At 37.2% G+C, this 18,104-nt stretch overlaps 1 protein-coding gene across 2 annotated transcripts; it reads right to left on the reverse strand.

The window, feature by feature from the left end:
• Positions 1–203: 203 nt before the first annotated feature.
• On the reverse strand, positions 204–17,384 carry LOC127429501 (homeobox protein meis3-B-like). 2 transcript variants are annotated; one of them, XM_051678542.1, is made up of 13 exons: positions 17,139–17,384; positions 16,729–16,819; positions 11,934–12,073; positions 9,803–9,977; positions 9,642–9,692; positions 9,471–9,521; positions 9,199–9,348; positions 8,989–9,097; positions 8,567–8,712; positions 4,182–4,258; positions 3,743–3,801; positions 3,543–3,629; positions 204–1,844 (listed from the first exon to the last, which is right to left on the reverse strand). In XM_051678542.1, exons 2-13 carry the CDS (start codon positions 16,738–16,740, stop codon positions 1,654–1,656), a joined length of 1,248 nt encoding a protein of 415 aa, XP_051534502.1. In that variant the 5' UTR covers positions 16,741–16,819; positions 17,139–17,384; the 3' UTR covers positions 204–1,653. The 2 variants fall into 2 exon arrangements, with proteins under 2 accessions (XP_051534502.1, XP_051534503.1); XM_051678543.1 differs by lacking the exon at positions 17,139–17,384 and having other exon boundaries at positions 16,725–16,785.
• Between the last annotated feature and the right edge of the window lie 720 nt (positions 17,385–18,104).

Genomic DNA, 18,104 nt, shown 5'->3' on the forward strand with positions numbered 1-18,104 from the left:
TTATTTTAACTTTAATATTTTGGAGTAGCCCAGTCTCTGACACAGATAAATACAAAAATAGATTTAACATAAAATTTAAATTAAATAATGCGTAACGCTAAGAGTGAGACTGATTTATGATAAGAAGAACTGAATGAAACTTGCATTACCCTCAGTTAGAAGACAAAGACGTCTGGTAAAGACGCTCTACAGTATGCCACAAATCAACTTTCTACATTTTATTGACCGTGTTCAAAAGTTTAGCAGTGAATCTCATGAAAACATGTCTGGGTCACATTTCGCCACAAAATCTAAAGAAAAATAGTTACATTTGTTTACTGAAAATTGAGACTATTTGTGAGATCATTGTGACATTATTTTCATGACAATTAAGCACCTCTTAATTCTCATTAGCATAATGCATCTGAAAGTTTTATTTATTTATTGTAATTCTCGATATTATCAGTGATTATTCTCATTAGCCTCAAAGTAATTTTTATATTTTTTTTATTATTATTTAAATCAGTACAATTCAAAGGCAGAACAACAAATACCCCCATGATAAATTAATACTTTACCATTTAAATGACTTCTAATTTAATAATATTTGTCACATTAGAGTTGTGAGGATGATATTCTTTGCAGAAATGTACTTAATTGTTGTGAAAATAACGTCACAATGATTTTGGGGTGAAATATGACCCGGACATGTTCTTGAATGGTTTCCTGATATTCACCCAGTTAAATTATGAGGATTTGGTGTAATCATTCATCTCAGAAGACTTTTTCAGGACTTCTTGAGAGTCCTGACCGAGGAGGTATACGCTGTCTTCAGTTTATGCTCCTCAGGAGGGTTTTCTGAGTCAAGGCAAGAAAGGCTATGATGAAGGCCTTAACGTTAGAGTCAGGGAGATGTCTGCTCACCCCAAGGCCATAGGAAGACTTGTGTATATTCAGTCGAACATAGCAATGTTGCAGCTAAGACTAGATGATCAATGTCTTCAGTACAGTGCATCTGGGAGAATCTCACTAAAACTGCCAAGAAATAATGAAAAAATAAGAAATTATATTTTGCATGAAGAAAATGAAGCCTTCTTTAAGACCACTGTGGCATTAAGCCCATTTAAAACTCCCTCTAATGCAAAGAAAGAAAGAAAAAAAAAAAGATATAAAATTGTGAAGTCCATTTAAAAAGTACGAAACATTGTTTTACAGCAATCATTTTTTTAAGGACATTTTTACCAATAAAACCGATGTCACAATGCAAAAACTCATGCAGGTCCTAAAAATAGCCTTAATTTTCTTGCAAAATATAATTTCTCATTTTGTTCTGTTGATTTTGGACTGAAAAATGACCTGGACAAGTTCTTCATGAGATTCATCCATTTAAATCATTGTGAGGAAGAGTTAATTAGCAATAAATGCCGATAAATGGCTAAGGAATGTAACAAGTCTTTCAGGCTTTGCATACAGTCACGTTGCACAGAATTGAGTGCATAAAAAGGACATTTTCGTACACGTCATTGCATTTAAGACATTCTCAGAGTCATTGTGTCCACCGGGCTGGAGCCCTGAAAGTTTGCTGAGGGTGACAGGCTCTGCAGGTACTGCAAAGTCAATTTACAATATACCGCTCCGGCCCACTTTCAGCACCTTCTCTGCCCTGCTCTGGTCTCAGTGGGCATGTATGTCAAGGCCTTGTGCTATGAGGGGTTCAGCAGGGTGGGCGTGGGGTGGTGGGTGGAGCAGCATGGTAGTGTGGGGGCCAGGGTATGGGTGCAGGGACGGCCCCGGGTGGGAATACCCTGGCTGGGCCAGAAGGGCTCCGGGGTAATCTGTGGGCAGAGACAGCATTCCCTGAAGACCTGACAACAGAGAACAAGAGAGAGAGAGTGAATAAGAGACAACAAATAGAGACAGTCCAGTCTTGCAAAGGTAATGTTCGCACACCACCAAACCGTCGCTATGGTAACGTTTTAAAGAGCAGTAGCCAATTAGTCCAAAAAACTACTAGTGAGGTCAGATATACACATTCAGACAGATGCAATTGGCCGTTGTGTTGCATCTCTTGCCACGAGCATTGCGTTTCTAGGACGGCAAGTTAAAAAAATCCAGTTAAAAATACTCCAACTTTAAAAAACACTTAAAGAAACTTTTGTAACTATGGTAGTCATTCAAGGTGACATAAGTGACGTCAAGTCTGTAATGTAACCATATGATAATTTACAATCAACTGAAATACTTAGAATCTCTCATGTAAAAAAAAAAAAAAAGACTTGTGAAAAGTCACAGCCAGAAGTTCAACTTCCATTAATTTTCTCCATAGGCAAATGTATTTTTGACGACAACTTATTAAAATTTAAAGACCGATGTACCATGAGCTCTGAGGTTGTTAATCGACAAAAACTCTTCTGCTTAAGCCATTAGTCCGCATTATTTCGACTTAAATCATTTAATCGTGTTTAATAGCAGAATTCTTGGTGAAGAACTACACAAAAAAAATGTCAAATAGGTGTGCACATCCAAAAGTTGGGCTCAGGTGCAGGACAAAAAAATACGAATGTTTTTGTCTTTGATGTTTTTATACAGTATATTAAAAAATTAAATATAAAAAATAAAAATGTTATACATTTTGTACACATATGCCTATTGTTGTATGAGCATAGGTGTGGATTTTATTATGCGCACTTACAGTTTTTACTAACTTATCACACATCTTAAAAGATACATGTATAGTTTGTAAAGTTTATAGTTTATAAAATGTGTCTAAAATAGAGATATGCTTTTACAAATGTTTTGTGTGGATTGAAGATTTTAAGTTCAAATGCATTGATTTTTTCAAATGTTTTTTACTTGTCACATGATCTCCTGTGAGCAGCTAATCAGTCGATATTGTCATCACCTGTGTCTATAAAAGTTGTGCTTCATTCAAGGTGGGGATTGTGCTTGATGAAGACCTAACTGGTTGGAAAAGTTGCTTAATTGTAATAAAAGTTTGAAGCTTTAATTTCAGTGTGCGGACACCTACCTTCTTTTTTAAAGAACTACACAACTCATAATCAGAAAATCTTGGTGAACAAAGTGCATAAAAAGAGCTCTGCAATGACCAAACGCTCGAGAATTGTCTCTTTGCAGAACAAAATGGGCATTTTCCAATGAGTGGGCATTTTCACGATTTGCTTACAACACTGAGATTCCCTACTTTCACTGGATAGTTGAAAAAGGCCTATCCCGCTTTAAAAAAGTCCACAGATTGAGAAACACCTATTACTGTTCTGCAGAGACCTATACTTCAACCGCTCCCATGATACACACTCGAGTCTTCCTATGCTCTCAAACTACTGATATATTTGCATATATCTGAATATTTGGCAATAAGCTTGAAATACTGTATATTGTGTCTGTTCTTACAATCAGCAACTTACATCAATAGTTTTATATTCTTCCATTGTTTTTAATTCGATTATGTCATTCAAAATGTTTCATGGGATTATAGTTAATAGTAGTTCCTCATAGGAGTGCGTTTGGTATATTAAGTAGTAGTGTATAGTAACGGTTCCCACCTGATGTCCTAAGACCTAAATGAGACTGAGCATCTAAGCCATAACCTCCAAGAGCCGCCCCCTCTGGACTGTACGGAGCACCCTGGCCTGAGGAAACACAAGAACACACATGTTATTTACTGCATAGAGCCCTGGATTTTCATACAATACAAAATAAAAATGCAAAACAAGCCACAGATAAACAGACACACATATTTCACCTGAGTGATTTGTTTGGTCGATCATTGGCTGGACTATTCTGCGCCTGGCATTTATAAACCTTAGTGAAGACAGCAAGAGAAAGCATACAATGAGGAAAACAGGGACAAAATATTTTTAAGAAATATAATTTTTTTTCTAAAAAGTATTATTAATGACAATAAAATAAGAATATTTAAATGATACAGAGTTAGACTCTGCCATGAACTTAAGAAAGTGTGATTTTTTCTGATATCTTATTAAGACAGTAAATTAACACAGCTTAAGAGTTCAGAATCCTTTTAGTTAATTTTTCCAAAAATGACAAAATGATAAAAATGAAAAAAATATAGATCTAATAATTAATTCTTTATTAACTAATGTTGCTGATAATTGATTAGGTAAGTGTAGCTGTGTAGTGTATTGAAACTGGCAAATGTTTCTTATAGATTAAAGACTAACCAGTTGTTGACCTGCAGTATGGTGAGACCTGTGTCTTGGGAGAGCTGTTTTTTCTGTTCTTCAGAGGGGTATGGATGCTGAGAGAAGACAAATAAGGATATTAATGCAAAGGTATGCTAGTCATTCTATAATAAATGGTCCAATTTTATGCAATTACACAATGAACATGTTTACTACTTTCTGTAAATAATTTTAAAGTATTGTTAAGTAAGTATATAGTAAAAATGTTTTGTGAGGTAACCTAAAAAACAAGTTCATATCGAGCCCCTTAGAGCACCAGGATGGACATTTTTCTGAAATAGTTTTTCTTTCCCACACAATAGCTTTGCATTCACTCACAAAAAAATTTCCCTTCCCTCGCAATACATTTTGTAACTGTACTACAAATCTATTGTGATGGAACGCAAAACATATTGTGAGGGATGCAAACTATTGCTAGAGAACGCAAAACTACTATTGCGAGGGAAGGCAAAATTATGGTGAGGGAAAGCAAAATTAATTTCAAGGGAATGCAAACTATTGCTAGGGAACACAAAACTTATTTCCAGGGAACGCAAAACTATTGAGAGGGAATGAAAAACTATGGTGAGGGAACGCAAAACGAATTTCAAGGGAACACAAACTATTCCAAGGGAACTCAAACTATTGCGAGGGAACCCAAAAGGTATTGCGGGGGAACGCAAAACTATTGAGAGGGAATGCAAAACTATGGCGAGGGAACGCAAAACGAATTACAAGGGAATGCAAACTATTGCTAGGGAACGTAAAACTTATTTCGAGGGAACGCAAACTATTGCTAGGAAATGCAAAACTTATTTCCACAGAACGCAAAACCTTTGAGAGGGAATGCAAAACTATGGCGAGGGAACGCAAAACTAATTTCAAGGGAACACAAACTATTCCAAGGGAACGCACTCTATTGCAATGGAACGCAAAACTATTGCAAGGGAACGCAAACTAATTGCAAGGAAACTCAAACTATTGCTAGGGAATGCAAAACTATTGCTAGGAAATGTAAAACTTATTTCCAGGGAATGCAAAACTATTGCGAGGGAGCGCAAAATTTACTGTGAGGGATGCAAATTATTGCTAGGGAACGCAAAACTTATTGCAAGGGAACGCAAAACTATTGCAAAGGAGCACAAAATTTATTGTGAGGGATGCAAATTATTGCTAGGGAACGGAATACTTATTGTGAGGGAACGCAAAACTATGGCAAGAAAATGCAAAACGAATTGCAAGGGAAAGCAAACTATTGCTAGGGAACGCAAAAATTATTTAGAGGGAACGCAAACTATTGAGAGGGAATGCAAAACTATTGAGAGGGAGTGCAAAACGTATTACGAGAGATGCAAACTTTTGCTAGAGAATGCAAAAATTATTTCGAGGGAACGCAAAACTATGGCGAGGGAACGCAAAACGAATTGCAAGGGAACGCAAACTATTGCTAGGGAACATAAAACTTATTGCGAGGGAACGCAAATCTATTGAGAGGGAATGCAAAACTATGGCGAGGGAGCCCAAAACTTATTACAAGGGATGCAAACTATTGCGAGGGAATGCAAAAGTATGGCGAGGGAACGCAAAACGAATTGCAAGGGAACGCAAACTATTGCTAGGGAATGCAAAACTATTGAGTGGGAAAGCAAAACTATTGCGACGGAGTGCAAAACTTATTACGAGGGATGCAAACTATGCTAGGGAATGCAAAACTATTGATAGGGAACGCAAAACTATTGATAGGGAACGCAAAACTATTGCGAGGGAATGCAAAACTAATTGCAAGAGAATGCAAACTATTGTTAGGGAATGCAAAACTTATTGCCAGGGAACGCAAACTATTGCTAGGGAACGCAAAACTATTGCTAGGGAATGCAAAATGTATTGCTAGGGAACACAAAACTATGACAAGGGAATGCAAAACTAACTGCAAGGGAACGCAAACTATTGCTAGGGAGCACAAAACTTACAATATTACGAGGGATGCAAACTATTGAGGGAGAACGCAAAACTATTGAGAGGGAAAGCAAAACTATTGAGAGGGAGTGAAAAACGTATTATGAGGGATGCAAACTATTGAGGGAGAACGCAAAACTATTGAGAGGGAAAGCAAAACTATTGAGAGGGAGTGAAAAACGTATTATGAGGGATGCAAACTATTGCTAGGGAATGCAAAACTATTGAGAGGCAACGCAAAACTATTGCGACAGAACACAAAACTAATTGCAAGAGAATGCAAACTATTGCTAGGGAATGCAAAACTTATTGTGAGGGATGCAAACTATTGCCAGGGAACAAAATTATTGCGAGGGAACACAAAACTATTGCAAGGGAATGAAAAACTATAACGACGGAACACAAAACTATTGAGAGGGAACGCAAAATTATTGTGAGGGAGCACAAAACTTATTGCGAGGGATGCAAATTATTGCTAGGGAATGCAAAACTTATTTCTTGGGAATGCAAACTCTGACAAGGGAACGCAAAACTAATTGCAAGGGAACGCAAACTATTGCTAGGGAACGCAAAACCTATTGCGAGGAAACACAAAACTATTGAGAGGGAATGCAAAACTATTGCGAGGGAGCGCAAATCTATTGAGAGGGAGCGCAAAACGTATTGCAAGGGATGCAAACTATTGCTATGGAAAGCAAAACTATTGCGAGGGAGTGCAAAACTTATTACTATCGCAAGAGAATGAAAAACTATCGCGAGGGAACGCAAACATTATTGAAAGGGAACGCAAAACTATTGAGGCAGGAACGCAAATCTATTGAGAGGGAACGCAAATCTATTGAGAGGGAACGCAAAACTTATTGCGAGGGATGCAAACTATTGCTAGGGAATGTAAAACTATTGTGAGGGAACGCAAAACTGACGCAAACTATTGCTTGGTAAAGCAAAACTTATTGCGAGGGAACACAAAACTATTGCGACTGAACACAAAACTTATTTCAAGGGAATGCAAAACTACTGCGAAGGAAAGCAAGACTGTTACGAGGGAATGCAAAACTATTGTGAGTGACGAAAACTATCGTTAGGGAACGCAAAACTTATTGCGAGGGAACACAAAACTGTTGAGAGGGAATGCAAAACTATCGTGAGGGAACGCAAACATTATTGCAAGGGAACAAAACTATTGCTAGGGAACGCAAAACTTTTGAGAGGTACGCAAACTATTGCTGGTGAACGTAAAACTTATTGCGATTTGTATTTATTTATTTATTTTTCCGAAAAAAATATCCCTCTCTGTCCTCTAAGGGTATAGCTTCATGTGGTAACATCTTAATTAACTGGTTTCATTACATTCAAAGATGTTATTTAATCTAACTAAATTTACTTGAAAAATTACAAAAGTAATTTTTATGGGCTAGATCAAGTAGAAATAGATCCACTTTTTTCAGTGTAAGCCATGATCAAGATCTCTGCTAGTGATGTCTAGTCATGTCTTATGTGATAAATAAATGTCTCTCAATATCAATAATTGTTATAGGCAGTGTTAGGGAGTAACACGTTACATAATCGTATTACTTTTTGAAAGTAACAAAAAATTAACTATTTTTTTTAATTATTATTATTTACACCATAGTCCCGGAGTTACATTTTCATATAAATTACATGCATTACTGTTCTATTTATATTATATTTACACTTATTTATAAAAGTATATGATTTATAGAAATCATGCTCAAATGATATGATGTCATACTTTAATAGAAGTATACACATTTTTTATTAATTCAAAAAAAGGACAGGGGTATTGCCGTTGCATGCAAACTATGACGGGACGAAACATAAACTTCAACAGCAAAAAAAAAAAAACTAGATAACACTCCCCAACACTTGTTATAGGTCACACTTTGCATGTCTCAGGTAGTCTGAGGATCTACTTTCTAGTTTAGTACACTAACTAGAGAATAGTCTCGAATCATTATGAAATGACACATCTATCTTTAATACATGATATGATTCTTTTTTTCCCTCCAGTCCCTTCATTACCCGCACAGCTGTGGTCCTCTTTATTTTTAGTGACTTCTGGATATTCTTTCATTTGTAATTACAGCAGTGTCATTAGTGTGTAATTACCATACGCTCATTACTGTATCTGCACAGGCTTTGCTGATTTCAGCTGCGCTCAGCTATGCAATATTAACCAGACACTAACTTGAGATGGTCAATAAAGTCTTTCATTTTCTCTCAAAATATACTTCTTCCAAATTCTTTCCTTTCCTATTTTTCTCCTGTTGTCCCTTATCTTTCTTCAAACTCCGTTTCCTATAATTCATTCTTTCTGCTGCCCATTTTAAATGCCAAAAGCCTACTGTTTCTCTCAACCTGAACACACTATCAAGTCAAATGTATCTCAGTTGGTCTTTCTCTCTCACCGATAGGTGCTGGAAGAGCCAAGCTCTCATAATGTTTGTTGCAACTTTGGGAAAAATCCCTCTTTTCTTGTTGTTTCGTCTATCTCTGTCCGTTTCGTCTTCTTCTCCTGTGCTTGGAGATGCCACACTTCCGTCCAATCCATCACCTGGCACAGCAAAACACACAAGCATGATAAAATATCTTATCTTGCTTCCACATGAGGTTGAGATTCAATGGAAGTCACTCTGGCATTTTGTTATGAGTTCTATTCGGAATAACATACTACCAACTACCATCCTACTCATACTTTTTCTAGTAAGTATGATTGATTTTTAAGATCTTCTTGACTCATTATTTGATCAGACTGCACATACGATTTACTATGCAATATGCTAACATTCCGAACACAACCACTGAATGTAAAAGTTTTAAATGTCATTACCTGCATCGCTGCAGTTCTCTATGCTATGTGACGTGAGACCACAGGATGCGCTGGGGGTGCCTGAGGGGGTCGACACACAGTCATCCGGGTCTCGCAACCAAGACGGATTCTAGATAAGAAGAGAGAGCCACAGTCAGACACATGCACTCTGTGAGTTAAAAACAATTCCTTTGGCACCCTGATGTGCATGTTAAATTTCAACTGACTCACTTGTTCTGACAGATTTGTGCAAGAACCAGTGAAATCCTCCATGTTCAATTTGGATCCGCCCTCTCTGTCTTCCAGCACTAAATCAGTGGGCATCTTGCCCTTCAGGCACGTGATGTAGCGGTGACAGAAATTATCACAGAGGTCATGAACCTATTACAGAAGAGAAGAGAGAAGATGTCAGGTTCACTGAGGTACATAACTGTACCATGGTATCACCACAGTAATAACACAGTTTAAAAACACACATAATGTAATAAATGAGACAAAAATACCTTTTCTAGCTCTAATAGATGAAACCGTAGTACTTGAATGGCCTGGATCATCTGTATAAAGAGACAGTACGGTTACACATGGATACAACACATCATTCATTCTGTAAACAATGACGAGATCCTTGCAAAATTGCATGCAATTATTTATCCAACAGCGTATTTACGTCTCACCAGATTATCCAGTTCTGGATTTGATGAAAAGATGGGTTTCTCAGATCGAATCTAAACGCATGAACGAAAAAATCATTAAGTAACGAAAAATCATTGAGTAATGGTCTGCAATCTGCTGGTACTTCTCTAATGTGAAAATGTGATTGCTTCGAGTTACTCACTTGTTTGGCGAAGGCTGCGATGTCATCATTGAATGATTCAGAGGAGCAGACGTCGCTGTGATTGGTCATGCCGGTAAGGTGGGAAAGGTTTGACATGGAGGCGGAGTCTCGTGGCGAGCAGGTGGCAAGTTCACATTTCTCAAACACCAGCGCCAGGAGTGGAAACAGAGGATGACTGCATATAAACACACACATGCATAGTAAGACAACAATGCAAGTACATGGATGCTACCTTTAAATAACAGGTCGACTGATACATCGGTTTTGCATATTTCATTCAGTTTGGACTCATGTAGCCTCTGTGTCTGTGTGCATCACAGTAAGGAGAGACTAAGAAAATACATTCAATAAATCGATTTTAAAAACTATCGACCGATGAATGGGTTATTAGCTTTTCCCACCACCTTAGTTATCGGTATTGCCAAAATCAGTCAACCTCTACTGGAAGTCGTCAGATTTCATATGATTGTAAATAGTGATAAACCGATATATTGGCCAGGCCGATATTTGGCTATTTTGAGATTATCGGCATCTACCGACAACCGTGTCTGCTTAGACAATTAACAGAAGTTTTAACTTTCCCTTGTGTCAGTTCCAAAATCTACCGATAGATTTGTCAATGGACAGTCAACACTTTCTGTTTTCAATGTTTTGTTTTTTTTTAGTAAATATTGCATAAAGTATATGTTTCTCTTTAGAAACTAATTGGTACATCTGATTTTGCTGTTGTTAAATTATATTATGTTTATCTGCATTATATCGGCCTTCAGACATCCTGCCCTCTAGATATCGGCATCGGCCATTGAAAACCCCATATCGATCAACCACTAATCGTAATTACAAGATGAACGTACATAAACAGCATCACAATGTCATAATTGCCAGTGGGAAACCAGTAGGATTTTTTGGTGTTTTTTAGGGGGCATGTCAATTAAAGAATAGAGGCAGGGGCAAGTTGCTATTAGTAATAATAAAAAGAATAGTTCATCCAAGAATGACAATTCTGTCTGTTAATTTCCAAAAAGGGGGACATACAGAATACAAAAGTACAAAAAGTACAAAAATACATAAAAGTAGTCTGATTACAGTCAGATTTTCAGTGAATAGCAAGGTCTATTACTCACACAAATCTACTGAATGGTTTCAGAAGACTTAGAATATAGTGCAGGAGTAGTATGGACTACTTTTACGGTGTTTTTTGTCCTTGTCAATATGAACTGTCGTTATATGGCAAGTGCGGCATTAATATTCATCAAAAATGTCTGCTTCTGTGCTCCAAGAAAAAAAAAACACCATACAGTTTTGGAATGACATGCAGGTAAGTAAATAATGACAGAATTTTCATTTTTGGATTAATGCAAATTGTGAATGCTGACTGTACAATTTAGTTTACACATTTTGTGTTTTGATAATAAAGAATAGCAATAAAGTTTAAATATTAAATATAAATATTTAACATAAAAATACAACATAAAACACTTTTCAGGTCTTCGTGTCCATTCACAGCATAAACATAAAGACTGATAACCATAAAACTTTATGTACACAAGTTTCTAATATTGGCATTTCATTAATAAATTCCTTATTTGTGTCTACTTTACATTAAGGTACATTTTCATAGGTTGCTAATCTTGAATAAGTGTTATGAAGCATTTATAACATGTAAGGTCAAATGGATCACTATTTGGCATGTATTGCATGAAAGTCGCCCTTTTTATTTATGTTGTTACAACAGCATATCAGTGATTTATAATGCATTTGTAAATTAGCTATTTTTCATTAATAAACCCTTAACAAAGAGATCGTTTATGTAAAGTGTTCCCCAGTATTTCACTCATTTAGCCAGTTTAGGATGTGATGCTCTTGTGTGATAAAATTACATTTCCCATCATTCTCTGTGGCAGCATGAGAATAGTAAAATACATCGATAAAGCATCAAATATCCCTGCCGGTAACTTGCCTTGGTTTTTACACAATGTGTCTATTTTATTCAGATCAAAATCAATTACATATAAGTCAGAACTTCCCAGGAGAATCTCAATGCAGCATATATTGGCACACACGCATACACCTACAGTTCATTCACATGTTTTGTGGCATTAACAGATGGTTATAATAACCAGACTCTCACCCATAGATCAGATCCCTGTGGTGTTTGAGCGAGTCAGGCACAGTGTGGCCATAGTGTGGCGGAGGTAGTGACCTCATGGCGTCCCCGTAACCTCCCACAGGCATGATGTCAGAGCCTGGGTACTGCACCAACTCCTCATACTGAAATACAGAGAGAAAGAGAGAGGATCTTGAGCTCTGAAAGTCAACATGAAATAAAAAATGACCCAATTTACTTTCTTTAACTGCACGCTTCTGCTTTTATCATGCACAATTAATCGGTGCATATTATTCCCCCCCCAAAAAATGTTTTTGTAATCTTTAAATAAAATGTAATAACTCGCTCCACCCCTAAAATGACTTTCCTGACATCACCAAGCCCTTATTTTTCATCCCCACCCCTCCACCCAACTGTCATATGAAGATCACTTTCCACGATCCAATCAAATGCTGATGGATAAAATGAAGTCCCGCCCTACTTTACTTTTTCAATATCCTAATATGTCATCTAACCCTTCAAATTAGTTTTGTTTCGAGTTGATTCAGTGATGTTAAAGGAATATTCTGGGTTCAATACAAGTTAAGCTCAATCGACAGCATTTGTGGCATAATATTGATTTACACAAAAATTAATTTTGACTTGCCCCTCCTTTTCTTTCCCCTCCTTGTAATGGTTTATTATTATAAGTGTATATGGGATTGACAGCGTGTTGCAAATTTGAACTAGCATGTTAAGTACGCGAGAGAGAGAGAGGCAGAAAAGATGTTTGAATTCGCTGCTAATTGTCTCTCCTCCTCAATAAACACTGGTTGCGGGGAGCCTTTGATGTGCAATTTTTCAGAGTGCCAAGCAACATTTACCCAGGGACATAAACTCCAAAGAACAAACGTTCCATCTCCAGCGTCGGTTTTATAACTTACAGCCCCAGTACACAAATACATAATGTCATCCCGCCTTCATTTATCCTAATTCGATGGTTTCATAGTCAACGTTCTGATTAATCACATGCCGATCTTGAAATGCTCACTTTGCAGTAGTCAGAGATATGATCAGCAAAACGACATCATCATAAATGAGAAAGAAAAACCCAATAGGTCACCATTGTGTATACTGTCAGAGAAATGTCTTTTTTTTATGTCCATAAACTTTCTTTGAGCTTTTTCCAATAATTGCTGGCCTATTATTGTGATGGAAGTGCTGTGGAATTCTTAATAATCACAAATTCTATAAGCCACCTCTGCACAGTACATTTCTAATAAGAGAAAAAGAGGCCACATGTACGCATCAGCAAATAATCAGGCTTTTCTGTAGTGTGCAAACGTTTTTTGTTTAGCTTTCTCTATATAACAAAATGTGGCTTTTTCAGGGCATTAGCTCAACACCAGATTTATTTTCATATGGCTTCATTTTGAGGTCACAAAATGAAAAAGCATCTCACGTTTGATGTGCTAGTACTCCTTAAAATAAGTTAAATGAAAGTAGTGTTATGAAAAGCATATCATTTGTCAAATAAACTATTATAAAATGAATTACACATAACAGGCTTGGGCATCAAATATGGGCAAAGATGGAATTTAAAGTCTAATAAAGTCACAGTAATTATCATTACTGAAGTAAATGGGATCCAGCTTTTGAAAAAACACGCAAAGCACTGAAGTCCCTGAATCTGATGTACTGCTGGTAATCAGTACTTGAATAGTTGGTAACAAACATGATATAAATCTTAACAGATCAGTGGTTCATGAGCTTTCAATAATGAATCTATATGAAAATATATAAATCGTAGTTTCATGATATTTCTGAATATAATGATTGAAAATGTTATAAATGAAAGGTAATCCAACTATTTAGGTACCGTTTACTGGCAAAACATTAGCAGTTTTATGCACATATATGCTGCACCATAGCATATGATATTTAATGGTAACACTTTACAATAAGGTTCCATTTGTTAATGTTAATTAACTACACAGTTAACAAGAACTAACAATGAACAATACTTTTTCTGCACTTTAATGTTGGGTAATGTTAATTTCAACATATACTAATACATTGTTAACAGTAAAAGTTGTATATGTTAACATTTGTTAATGCATTATGAACTAACATGAACAATAAACAATAGCATATTTAGAAATGAAAATTAACCAAGATTAATAATTGCTGTAATAATCGTAGTTCATTATTAGTACATGATACCGGTAACACTTTACACTAAGATTCCATTTGTTTAGAATTAACAATGAACTATATACTTTTACAGCATGTATAAATCTTTGTTAATGTTAGTTTACAAAAATACAATTGTTCATTGTTAGTTCATAGTTCGTAGTGCATCATCTAATGTTAACATATACAACTTTTACTGTTAACAATGTTATGTATATATGTTGAAATTAACATTCAATAAGATTAATAAATGCTGTTTTTTTGTTCATTGTTAGTTCGTGTTAACTAATATTATAATGTTATCAAATGGAACCTTATTGTAAAGTGTTACCATGACACCTAATTTATATATATATATATATATATATATATATATATATATATATATATATATATATATATACACACACACACACACACCGATCAGCCACAACATTAAAACCACCTGCCTAATATCATGTAGGTCCCCCTCATGCCACCAAAACAGCTCTGACCCATCGAGGCATGGACTCCACAAGACCTCTGAAGGTGTCCTGTGGTATTTGGCACCAAGACGTTAGCAGCAGATCCTTAAAGTCCTATAAGTTGCGAGGTGGGGGCTCCATGGATCGGACTTGTTGGTCCAGCACATCTCATAGATGCTCAATCGGATTGAGACCTGGGGAATTTGAAGGCCAAGTCAACACCTTGAACTCTTTGTCATGTTCCTCAAACCATTCCTGAACAATTTTTGCAGTGTGGCAGGGTGCATTATTCTGCTGAAAGTGGCCACTGCCATCAGGGAATACCGTTGCCATGAAGGGGTGTACGTGGTCTGCAACAATCTTTAGGTAGATGGTACATGTCAAAGTAACATCCACGTGAATGTCAGGACCCAAGGTTTCCCAGCAGAACATTGCCCAGAGCACCACACTGCCCCTGCCGGCCTGCCTTCTTCCCATGGTGTAACCTGCTGCCATCTCTTCCCCAGGTAAACAATGCACTCGCACCCGGCCATCCATATGATCTAGAAGAAAATGTGATTCATCAGACCAGGCCACCTTCTTCCACTGCTCCATGGTCCAGTTCTGACACTCACGTGCCCATTGTAAGCGCTTTCAACGGTGGACAGTGGTTAGCATGGGCACTCTGCGGCTATGCAGCCCCATACGCAGCTGCACTGTGTGTTTTGACACCTTTCAATCATGGCCAGCATTAAGTTTTTCAGCAATTTGTGCTACAGTAGCTCTTCTGTGAGATCAGACCAGACAGGCTAGCCCCTTCGCTCCCCACGCACAACAATGAGCCTTGGGAGCCCATGATCTTGTCACCGGTTTACCAGTTGTCCTTCCTTGGACCACTTTTGGTAGGTACTAACCACTGCATACCGGATGCATACACCCCACAAGACCTGCCGTTTTGGAGATGCTCTGACCCAGTCGTCTAGCCATCACAATTTCGCCCTTGTCAAAGTCGCTCAGATCCTTACGCTTGCCCATTTCTCCTGCTTCCAACACATGATATTCAAGAACTGACTGTTCACTTGCTGCCTAATATAACCCACCCCTTGACAGATGCCATTGTAATGAGATAATAAATGTTATTCACTTCACCTGTCAGTGGTTTTAATGTTGTGGCTGATCAGTGATTTATATATATATATGCATGCGTGTGTGAGTGAGTGTGTGTGTGTGTGTGTGTGTGTGTGTGTGGGTGTGTGTAATAATTAAAAACTATTTTTTTTTTAAATGCACAACACATTTTGTAGCTATTTTGTGGGTTTTACCAACTTAGATTATTAATCAATACAGTCAGTTTTTCTTTTGGGGGAAAAAAAAGATCAAAACAACCCACTAAAAGCGTGAATTTAACAGGTTTGCATTGGCAAAAAAAAAAAAAACAGCAATCAGTGTCAGTGAATTTCTTTGATCCTTTCACTCATAATGAGGACACATATTGCAGGGAGAGATATAAAAGATGATTTGAGACAGAACAGATTTTTGATAAAACTATCCTATGTTTGAAGACACTTCATTTGCCCGCTCAGTGTAGCACAAAAGTTGACCTACTTACTGACTTCATCAAGCTTTCCAGGGCCTGTGTGCTACTTTACGACACCATAATGTTTGCTCTTTATTGCGTTTAAATATGTAATTGATTTTAATATTGATAAAAGACCCTCTCCTTATACGAGTGTGCATTCAGGACATTATTTCTGTAAGCGCAGTACATAAATGCTTTGCAAAATACAGTATACACAAAACCTTGCATTCTTATTGTTTATGATAAAAATGTAGACATAGCCAGATAGAAATAAATGTTACCACTTTATAATAACTTGAATCGATACGTCATTAATACAAATGTTTAATTTGATAGATATTCAAATATGAATGTAGCTATATGAAAATAGGCTTAATGAATCAAATTTTAATGACATTTCAAACTAATGATCTATTAAGCATTCTGTAATGTTAGCAATGACTTAGTAATGGAAGTTATTAAGAAGTATTGCCCAAAAATCGAGCAATTGCAAAAAAAGAAATGAACTTTTCAGATTGTAGACAGCTACATAAGCTCCATATAGTTAGGTTTGGTTATAGTTATCCTTTGCATTAACATATCATGAAATTGACCTGGAAAAGAACGGAAAACAGGACCGACCTACCCTCTTCTCCATGCGATACGGAAGCCGAGTTCACACTCTCACTTACGGAAGACAACACACACCGCACCGGCTGATGAGACACTCTCCACAACTAAAACATAAAACAGCAGTGAAATATGAGAATGTCGTGAAAGCATTTTCATATATATTCTGGCTCAAACTCATTTAGGCTTCGAGGTTTTGGGACATCATAAATGCAAGCATTCACATATGAGAGAAGTAGCCTACAATCCATTGCTTTTCACTTTAAAAGTAGCCCGCAAAATAACAGCATAACTCTGTGCTTCTCTTCCAGAGTGCATTTCCTGGCTGAGAAATGCATATCCAACACTGCATTATTATATCCATGGAAATCTGGGTTATATGTGGGATACATGAACATATGATGAGAATGTGTGAAGATACCCCACCTTAGTAAGAGTGTAGCAGCAGCAGCGTGGACCGGGCCGAGTATCCAACGTTAGCGGTGCGTCCGAGATGATGTCGCGTCCTATCCGTTCTATCGATGTCCATGAAGCGACGCGTCGGGCTCAAATGAGTCTCTCCACAATGAGCGATGGAGCTTTAAACCAGAGAGAGAGAGAGAGAGAGAGAGCGACGGAGACTGGGAGTTGTTTAGGGGGTCAAAACACGATGGGGTCTCTCACTCCCCACCTCCTTATCACACACACACTCTCGCGCATTACAAACGCGAAGCCTTTCGTTTTATCTGAGAGGCGCGCGCGCGCGCGCGCACACACACACACACACACACACACACACACACACACACACACACACAGGCAGGCATTGTTCACACATTTTTTTATCGCCGCTATTCCACTGCAATAGCTATCACTGAGTGTTTTCTGAATTATAGGACTAATGTCCAGTGGTGTCTGGATTGCAGACACATATGCGAACTCACCACCACTACTGAATCATATCAAAGTTACATCATATACCACAAAACCACCAGATTAGCTACTGTACAGTATAGTGGCTCCAAAGATATTTGAACACTTAAACCACACTTAAAATTTATGGATGTCATTGCATTAGATTACAAAATATCAAGCCAAGTGGCATCTGCACTTCACTTTCTCAGAGCTGCACTTTTCTAAGACATTTGCAACTACTCTTCATGATTTAAATCGATAAATAAAGTCAGTTCCCCTCAAGTTCACACAGGTGTCCAAACTACAGGTAAAGTTCATCACATCACATATATGGACATGTTCTATTATCTTTGACAACCAGAAATCCAAAAAATAGGCTACTTTGTTTTTTTTGTTTTTTTTTGTTGTTGTTGTTTTTTTTTTTACAGAATGTCTACCAAACCACCCAAAATGCATAAATTCTTTATTAGTGTACAAAGCCAAAAAAAAGGGGGGGGG

The sequence above is a fragment of the Myxocyprinus asiaticus genome, chromosome 39 (genome assembly GCF_019703515.2).
Source record: "Myxocyprinus asiaticus isolate MX2 ecotype Aquarium Trade chromosome 39, UBuf_Myxa_2, whole genome shotgun sequence".
NCBI lineage: Eukaryota > Metazoa > Chordata > Actinopteri > Cypriniformes > Catostomidae > Myxocyprinus > Myxocyprinus asiaticus.